At 38.6% G+C, this 10,137-nt stretch overlaps 1 protein-coding gene across 1 annotated transcript; it reads right to left on the reverse strand.

The window, feature by feature from the left end:
• Positions 1 to 5,328: 5,328 nt before the first annotated feature.
• On the reverse strand, positions 5,329 to 6,270 carry LOC308659335 (olfactory receptor 9G4-like; the record flags this gene model as incomplete). The annotated part of the gene is made up of 1 exon (XM_081312856.1): positions 5,329 to 6,270. One exon carries the CDS (start codon positions 6,268 to 6,270, stop codon positions 5,329 to 5,331), a length of 942 nt encoding a protein of 313 aa, XP_081168982.1.
• Between the last annotated feature and the right edge of the window lie 3,867 nt (positions 6,271 to 10,137).

The raw sequence follows: 10,137 nt of genomic DNA on the forward strand, positions 1-10,137 counted from the left end.
CCAGGTAGGGGTAGAGTTCTCCGAGGCCGCCTGAGCTTGGAGCTTGGGCGGCTGAAGGATCGAACTCCCCCGAAGCCTGGGTTGCTCCCAGCTGGCCGTCGTCTCTGCTCCGAACTTCCTGGAGCAGAGCCAGGCGTCTGCGAACCATCCCTGCCTGAAGAAAGGACTATGATTTAAAGGAGCAGGCAGAGCGGTACAAGAGGAAAAGGTGAAGAGGACTATTTTACTGTACTCTCTAACTTGTTGGACTTTTTAAACTTTAATTGAAAGTGCGTCATAATTGAGGATTAAAAGATGGCGGCTAAACCTCCCTCTAAAACTCTTCGGAGTGGAGGATCCTCGCCGGTGCAACAATCATCACTACAGGCATTGCACCCTCCTGAAGTGCTGACATCGAAGGATTTGCGAGATGCCTTGGATAAACATGCCCAGGTACTTTTGGAATCAATTAATCAATCAATTGCTGATAAATTTGCACAGATGGAGGAGAAATTGGAGAAATTTGAGGAAAGAATGGAAGAGAGGATGGAACAGAAGTACAGCGTGATGAAGGTAGACATTTTGACTTCAGTGCATAAAGTGGCGGAATGTGTGGAAGATTTAGATGAAAAAGTGGATGATTTGGCTCAAAGGAATGCTATACTAGAAGTAAAAGCACGGGAGAATGAAATTGAAAGAGGCAAGTTGGAAAGGGAGTTAAGCCATGCCCAATATTACCAGATGCAGTTTGCTGTCAGAATTAGAGGCTTAAAAGAGAATGTTAAAGAAGATTTAAAGCAGCTGATCTCTGAGGCTCTCGAAGGGGTATTCAACCAGCCAGCATCTGAAATAAGAGCAGCTATGGATAAAGTGTTTCGGGTGAATTCATGGATTGCCAGACAGAGAAAGTTGCCTAGAGATGTGGTGGTTTATTTTGCAAAAAGAGAAATTAGAGATCAAGTTATACAAGCTGCCTATGATGCTAAGGTTGTGATTGCTGAACAAGAAGTCTTGGTTTTAAAAGAAATTCCTCCAAGGATTTTAAGGGGAAGAAAGGACTATACATTTCTTGTGCAAGAGCTCAAGCAAAGAGATATAAGGTTCAGATGGGAGATTCCAGAGGGGCTGATGGTGATGTATGAAGGTAAAAGGTATCGGCTGATTACTGTGAAACAAGCACGTGATTTCTACAATAATGTCTTAAAAGCAACCCCATTAACGCTCCTGGAAGCTGGAAAGGGATCTGGAGAAGAAGAACAACAAGAGGAGGAAACAGAGGAAAATGGTGCTGGAGGAGATCAAGCTACAATCTCTTTGGATGATCCTAGAGAGCAAAGAGTGACGCGTGCTGCTTTAAAACGAGCAAAGAAAATAAAAGAACAAGATCAGCAAAAGTCTTCAGATTCTTCACAACGCATTCATAGCCAAGCTGTGGGAGGAGCACGGCCTAAAGTAACCAGTCCTATCAAAGCTGTGGTCCAAGAGCTTTTCGGGGATATACATGGCAACTAAATTTTTAACCTGGAATGTTAATGGACTAAACTCACCGCAGAAGAGGAAGAAAGTTTTTCAATATTTAAAACAATTTAAGATAGATGTTATATGCCTGCAAGAAACGCATATTAGAGTTTTGGATCAAAAGTATTTATTGAACTCGAGGCTGGGTACGCAATTTGTTGCTTCTGCAGAGAATAAGAAAAATGGAGTGGTTGTTTATGTTAAAAGTGCCTTAACAGCGGACCTAATTGAAGCAGATAAGCATGGAAGATATGTTATGATCGAGCTGTTGTTTGAAGGTAAAAAGACGCTTTTAGTTGGATTATATGCTCCAAATCAACAACAAGCTGACTTTTTTAGTTTACTTCATACAAAGCTTACCCAGTTGGATTATAAATCCTTTATTTTTATGGGGGACTGGAATGGAGTTATGGATGTACAGTTGGATAAGGCTGGAGCCTTTAAACGCATTCCAAGTCACGCTAGACTGCCTAAATCCTTTTTTGAAATGAAGGATGACCTGGAATTGCGAGATATTTGGCGTGAGAGACATTTGCAGGAGAAGGATTATACATTTTATTCTGATAGACACCAATCTTTTTCGAGGATTGATTTTATTTTGTTGACTAATGATCTTCTTTTGAGAACTAAAAAGGTGAAAATCTGCGCAAGAATTATCTCTGATCACAGTCCAGTGTGGTTGGAGATTGATAAGGAAAGAGGAGATAGACGCTCATGGCGCGTAAATGAGAATTTGTTTAGAAATCAGAGAAATGTGGAAGAATGCAAACAGCGGATGAAGGATTTTTTTGAGATGAATATGAATAAGGGTACCTCTATGGATATGGTTTGGGATGCTAGCAAGGCCTATATGAGAGGGGTGTTGATATATATGAATAATAGACATAGACGTGCAGTGGAAACTAGAAGGAAAGAACTGGAGAATGAAATAAAGGAAAAAGAAAAGGCTTTGATTTTGAACCCAGAGGAGGTGAAGATCAAGGAGGCTATTAGACTGTTACGAGGACAATTTGATAAATTAATGGCTGATCAAGTGGCGACCAATCTGCGGTTTGCTAGGCATAATACTTTTTGCAATGCTAATAAGCCAGGCAGATGGTTGGCTTATAGACTGAGGAAAAAACAAAGGGCATCTAATATAGATAAGATTGAGTATAAAGGAAGGGTTGTGTATCAACAGAATCTTATTAAGGATGCCTTTGTGGATTTTTATTTGAAATTATATACTAAAGAGGACATTAATGCAAAAGATATTGATACGTATTTGGAGAAGGCTAGCATCCCGGTTCTTACGCAAGTACAAAAAGAGGGGATTAACCAACTGATTACAGAAGAAGAAATTTTTACAGCTATTAAGGAACTGAAGGTGGATAAAGCACCAGGCACTGATGGCTTGACTGCGGCCTATTATAAAAACTTACAATTAGAGATGATAAAACCGTTAAAGGAACTGTTCCAGACAATCCAGAGGGGGGGAAAGGTGCCCCCGTCTTGGAGAACAGCTTTTATCTCTTTGATTCCGAAGGAAGACCAGGATGCTACTTTAGTTAAAAATTACAGACCGATATCGCTTTTAAATACAGATTATAAGATATTTGCTAAGGTTTTGGCTAATAGACTGATGAGGGTTCTGCAACAGGTGATTCATGGGGACCAAACGGGGTTTATTAGTGGAAGACAAATGAAAACTAATGTGAGACATATAGTTGATGTGTTAGAGTTTTTGGAAAGGCACAACCAGATCTCTGCTGCGCTAATCTTTTTAGATGCTGAAAAGGCTTTTGATCAATTGAACTGGCAATTTTTGTTGAAAGTTTTAGACAAAATGGATTTTGGGGAAAATTTTTTACAACCGCTTTGGGTCTTTTTTCATGTACATTTTATTTAATGAACACTGAAATGGAACATATATCAACATTATAAATAAATAATTAAATTTAACAACAAAAACAAAGAACAGAGGTGTTTTTTTAAAAAACTTTTTAATAGATTTTTAATCACACCCTTTTCGTGAGAAGAGATAAAGAGTCATGTGTCTCTTATATAAATAAATAACATCATGAAGTTTTTGATAGGAATATGATGTGGATGTAGCTTCAGATACGGCCTCCATCAAAGATGAGAGCATCACAGGTTTCTTGGAAGCAGTTGAAGCATCCAATCCACAGTCAGCCATCAAAGGTTGCTTTGTGTGATTATGCTGCCAATATTGTGAATTAAGGTGGCAAAATTCTATTTCTGGTAAAATAATGTAAGCAATAATAATAGTAACAATGAGAAAAAAAACATTGCACAGTAATTGGTCAAAAGTATGTATCCCACATTCCACCCACAATTTGCAGAAGAACATTTGACACCTACTTAAAAGTGAAGTTTTCTGATAAAGACAAATATTCATGAATCGGAATACCAACTACAAGTCAGCAGGGCCTAAAATGTCTAATGGCTCACAATCCACAACTAATGGCAATAACAATAATAAAAATAACAACAGTAAGAACAAGAGAACGAAATGAAAAACTGCTAAAATGATTTTACAGATCTGAATTTACTCAGATGCAAGATTCTTCCTGGGGTTTTATTGTTGAATGTCTGAAGAAAGGAGGAAGGGTGCATTGAAAATGTGGAAATAGCTATTTTCTGTTTCAATCAATGCAGAGTGCAACACGCTGTTCGACAATAGACTGAATGACGGTTTACTGGTACAGAATACACCATTGCTCTAAATATGTTGAACTATAATAATAAAAATAATAATAGCAAGTAGCCCAATCCAAACAGAAATAAGTACCAAATGTCCAAACTAAATTCTAAAAAAAATATCCAGATAACAATATGTATCTTTTCTTTGTTTTGGCCTTTTTTGTGTATACGATTTTATTTAGTGAAAAGTGACACATGAGGCATATAAATCAAATAAATAAATAATTTTAACAAAAAAAGAAGACAGTTTTTCTAAAAAACAAAAATTTCAATAGATTTTTAGAACATCCATTCAAGAAGAAACATATTTACTAGTGAAGCTAATATTGATTCAAATGTGGATTTGAAAAACAACAGGCTATTAAAATTGAAATATTGAATATACAAAAGGAAAAAAATGTTGATAGAAAAGGGAGAAATAGATCTTTTCTGCTTCAGCCAATGCAAAGAGTGCAACACTGTTTGACAACAAACTAAATGACAGGTTACTGCACAGACTATACAGTTGCTCTATACTGTCACTCTGGTGAGTTGAAAGGTGGCCAACCCTGGATCCCAGCTGTCTGTGTTCAGTTAAGGAGATCCTTGGTAGGGAAGGAAGTGAAGCTGAAGAAATATATCAAGAGTTGCTTTTAAATTATCCCACACAAAACAAGTAAGGCCTGTCAAGCCAGATTTCTGAAGCAGGATAGGCCTCAGTTTGGGGGCATTGCAGCTTAGGCTGGTGGACTTTTTAAAATATTTACATCAGTGGAGGAACATATATGTGAACATGGTTGTGAAAAGGGCTCTGAGGGAAGACCCCTGAGGCCATTCCCAAATATTGGGTAGAGTTTGGGAGAAAATTAAGCACATGGTTCATCCATACATGCCCATACTCATGCCTGCTGTATTTCCATTCTATTTCCCTTCCCATGTAATAAATTTTGAAATGCTTTCAGGTAGGAAAAGGACTGGGAAGACATGTGTATGGTAAACAATAAAAATAATTATGGAGGTTTTGGAGATGGCTCCCTTGGCCAGCAGAGAGGGAGGGAGGGAGGGAGGAAAGAAGGAAGGAAGGAAGTTGATACTATAAACTGAGTCTCAGCCTATGTGAAATTTGTCTGGAGAGAGTTTCACCAGTATTCATTTGGATGCTATGAATCTCCCCCAGACTTTCTTGAAGGCTGCCTTCACATCTTTGTTGCGTAAGCTGTAAATGAAAGGGTTGGCAAGAAGGTTGACTACCGTATAGAACAAGGAATTCGTCTTATCTCTATTTGGAGTGTGATGAAAGTTGGGTATGAGGTACATGATGAAAATGGAACCATAGAAGAGGGACACTGACATCAAGTGAGCTGAGCAAGTGAAGAAGGCTTTGCGTTTCCCTTCAGCTGATTGGATGCGAACTATGGCTGCTCCAATGCCAGTGTATGAGCTCACAGTGATAGCTGTGGGTACTAGCAAATTGGCACCCAATACAGTAGTTTCAATGAGTTCATGGACACCTGTGTCATCACAGGACATTTTAACAAGTGGTGGCCCATCACAGAAGTAATGGTTGATCACATTATTCCCACAGAAACGTAGCCGAAAAGTGTTGCCAGTGTGTACAATTGCATTGGCAAAGCCAGCTGAATAAGCTCCTATCACCAGCTGGATGCAGAGCTTCTTGGGCATGGCAGTGTGGTAAAGGAGTGGATTGCAGATGGCCACAAAGCGGTCATAGGCCATGAAGGCCAATAGGAAACATTCAGTGTAGGCCAAACCAGCAGAGAAGAAGAACTGGGCTGCGCAACCAGCAAGGGACATGTGGTTGTTGTTAGAAACACAGTCAAATAAGATCCGAGGAGTGTAGACCGAGGAGTACCATATATCCAGGAAGGAAAGACTGCCCACAAAGAAGTACATGGGTGTGTGCAAATGGGAGTCTAGGTAGATGAGGCTTATGAGGACCAGATTCCCAGTCAGCGTTAGGTTATAGGAGGCCAAGAACAGCACAAAGAAGATTATGCGTAGAAATGGGTCTGTTGTAAACCCAACCAGGATAAAATCAGTAACCAGTGTCTGATTGCCTTTCACTTCCATCATTTTTATAAGCACAACCTGAAAAAAAAATTGTGCAGTTTTCAGCCCTGATATAAAGAGTGTGTGCTAATGTTTTGAATTATGTATTGAATCCCCTTTCCTTGACACATTTTGATTTTACCAATTTTGCCCCAGAATACTTTTGCATCTGCTTTTTTAATATCATGGATATATTATAGGATTCAACGTTTATAAGGCCCTCATTGCTTAGTAGCTCTCCATGTATTTGCCTAGTCTTTTCTGAAGATTGTCTCAACATATATGAGTACTTGATGGACCTTCTTGGAACTTAGACAGTTAACAAGGCTGGAGCTGAAGAGAAATTGGTTGGAAGACTATGAAGAAGACTAATCATATATACTTTCTCCAACTTCACAGTCATGAAGAAGGCTGTGAAATTGGAGAAATCATCTATGATTAGTAATAAAAAAAACACTTTCTCAAGAGATGTTGCCTTTTTTTTAAAGGGATGAAGTGGAAAGTGGAAAGGAGGTATATATTCCATGGATTCCTCCTCCCATGCTCCATGGATTTTTTTCTTTTTGGACTCTTTCCATATGTTTCTCATGAATCTTGCTAGAATCCCCAGTAAGCATTGTGGATCACCGATGAAGTTCAAAAGATTGGGTCAAATGAGTAAATGATACTAAATTATTGTCATTCAGCTGAGGCTTTTGACAAAGCTCTTCCTGATTCTCCAGGAAAACTCTTCTGCCAACAATCTCTCTATTTACTCAAGGGGAAAAAAATAAAAAGTGATGCTTGGGAATTTCTCTATGGAAAATGAAAAAATAGTAAGTTTTGAACAGTAGAAATGAATGGCATTTTTCAGCCTTATAACTTTAGCCTCTGGGAGCAAAGCCAAAAATTCCTCTAAACTAGTCCAGTTGTTTTAAATGTTGCAAAGAACTGAATACCATAAACTCTAGCAAGTCACCATCATAAGGAACATTTCCCCATAACTGGCAAGGAACATGTGCTAGACCAGTATATATTCAGCTGCTCCATTTTATATCTAGTTTAGGAATTAGGAACTATGTTAGTGTATACAGCATTTACAGGGTTAATACAACACTCTTAGTAGCATTGTATGTAAGAACATGCAGCATTTACAGGGTTAAACGTTATTTCCTCAAGAGATGCCTTATGGGAATAGTAGTCTAACTGTTTAGTGAATACCATGCTTTCTAGTTAAATGGGAGAACTGATGCATAAATTATGTATCTTTTAAGCAGGTAAGCATATCTTCCTAAAAAAAATCGTTAGCAATTTATATCTAGATTCCTATGACCCTGAGATGCATTTTGGTAATGTCTACATTTGCATATGTGAACCTGCACAGATCATTATACTAATGGGGAAATCATGTTGTATTTAAATTATCTGTTGAGTAAAATTCTTTCCAATCAGCTCAAGACGTACAGTTGATTTCTCCCCATTCTTTTTACTAGAGCAGGGATCTCCAACCTTGGTAACTTTAAGATTTGTGGACTTCAACTCCCAGCTGGCTGAGGAATTCTGGGAGTTGAAATCCACAAGTCTTAACTTCCCAAGGTTGGAGACCCCTGTACTAGAGTGTTGTGATGTATCATAGACTAAGTGAATGTGACAAAATTAGATATAAGTCAGTGAACTTCACAGCTGAGCAGGATGCAAACCTGAATCACTGCCTTAATCATTGCAATATGGCACCTTGGTAGTCTATTACATGCCAGTTTTGGACAAATGAAGTCTCAAATTGGAAGAAGGAAGATGAGCCCATTCATGTTCTGCATATGGAGAAGATAGTCTCTGTCACATATACATAATTAGTTCATCCAAAGAGTTTGCACTCACAAAACTAATCTCATCAAATTAGTATCTGAAGATGTTCCCAGTTCCCATTCTCAGCCTTATTTTTTGGGTCATGACTCTCCTCCCCTTAATCTGTTTTGGGAATATTAGAATTAGATTCGATAGAGTCAAGCTTACCACCAGTGTTCTGACATCAAACATCTTGCAATTCACTGCCAATATTGCTATTATTAACATTTTGCCCTTCATACATTAGCTGAGCTTTCGATAATACTTCAACTCCATTTCATAATTTCAGTTCAGTTAATATTCTGTTGCTGTGCTGTTCCCTTTTTGATTTTTGAAGAATCCAATACCTCAACCAAGCATTCTTAATCTGGTACCCCCTCTCCCAACCCACCTGTATCCAAATAAATATCTAAACAATTCTCTGGATTTTCTTTTGTTCTTGTTTGCTGTACTTTTTGTCTTCTTTCTTTTACATCACTGAATACATTTAACATTTAAGATGTAAAAGGTTGAATGTTGGCGCCAACAAAAAGCGAAGAGGAAAATTGGGCAAAACCTAAATTTTGTACCTCTGTTTCTGCTATTGACATTAATGCCAATTTGGTTGATGGCCTGCTGACCTTTTGAGTTTCCAAGGAGCCACAGCTTTTGTTAAAGGATGCATAGGGGGCACATGCATGATGCAATGCACAAAGTTATGGTCTTTCGTAGGCATAATGCAAACCCCATATAGCATTTGGTGGGAATTAGTTCCACACACTGTGAGTATAGAAGAGTGCTGGCATAAAAGATGCAAGGTCAGCTTATGAACTGTTTCTGCCCTCAAAACAATCAACTGGAAGAGAATTACAGACAGTGAAGGTTTGGGCTATCTGATTCTAATTCACGGAGTACTGTAAGCACCAAGTTGGGAAAGACAGAATCAGTTAATTTTACCACACCAAAGCAATACCTGGTATCACACTTATCATCTGCACTCCAGTAAGATACTGTGCAGCTGAAATTAGCTGCTTTGTTCCATGATGCCTTCAGAATTCAACCTTTTACATCTTAAGTGTATTCAAATCCTTTATTTAAGGTAAGCCAAGCTACTGTATGTCTAAATCTCTTTCCTCTAATCCCTAAAATAGCCTGATCTGACATGATTATGAAATTTATTGAAAAGCTTTTTATCTTTCTGAATCCTTGAAAACCTTCTCCAGAAATTAAGACCATCCGAACAGTTCCTGTAGCACCTGAAGCTTCTATGAGACATACCATTCTCTAGATTTCCCAAGCTTTGAAGCTAAAACTTGATTTCACTGTCATGCAGGAAAGTTCATGAAAACACATTTATCCCAACATCGCTTTAGCAGTTCTGTTTGATTGACCCAGCATTTATGATTCAAAGGTAGCTTCCCTCTCCCAATTTCATGAGAAAAATCAGACACACCTTTGGTAGAAAATCTAAACAGGATTCCTTCCCAAAGTTGGAGGTGGGGGGAAGAAGCAGAAGAATTTTCTCCCTTTTAACAAGACTCCCAAGCTGGCTGCCTGGAATTGGCTGTGCTGCTCTGACTGTCTTTTAACCTGTCCTTGAATGATATCCTTGGATCACTTAAGCACAAGCAATATCACGGGTGGCTGCTCTGTGTTGTTTTATAAACTGGTTCTTTCTTTGACATAATTTACTTGTGGCCAAAGAGCATGCTGATGCCCCTCCCTGATGCCATTCACATTTCCTGCCAGTGGAGCAGCAGAAAAGATCTGCCTTCATTTACCTTGTACAGCTGCAAGCTATGCAACCAATGGTCTCAGGTGACTCATCTCATCAGCAAGTTATCTTTTGCTTATATCTAGGTTTACTCTCTCTCTTTTCTCAAACAGTGTTCACTTTCTACTTCATGAAGGTCAGCACTTTATGTAAACAACCATTTCAAAGGAAATGTTGTGAAAAGCTTCCCCTGTCTCGTTCTCAGAACTACATTTGGACTTAATCTTCTATCCTCATTCTAAGGCCCCTTGTCAGTGGCAGAATTAAATCCTGCTGTCTTTTAGAGAAAGTGAAAAAGAAAATTGAGTGGC

Source organism: Vipera berus (assembly GCF_964194415.1).
Source record: "Vipera berus genome assembly, chromosome: 1".
Classification (NCBI taxonomy): domain Eukaryota; kingdom Metazoa; phylum Chordata; class Lepidosauria; order Squamata; family Viperidae; genus Vipera; species Vipera berus.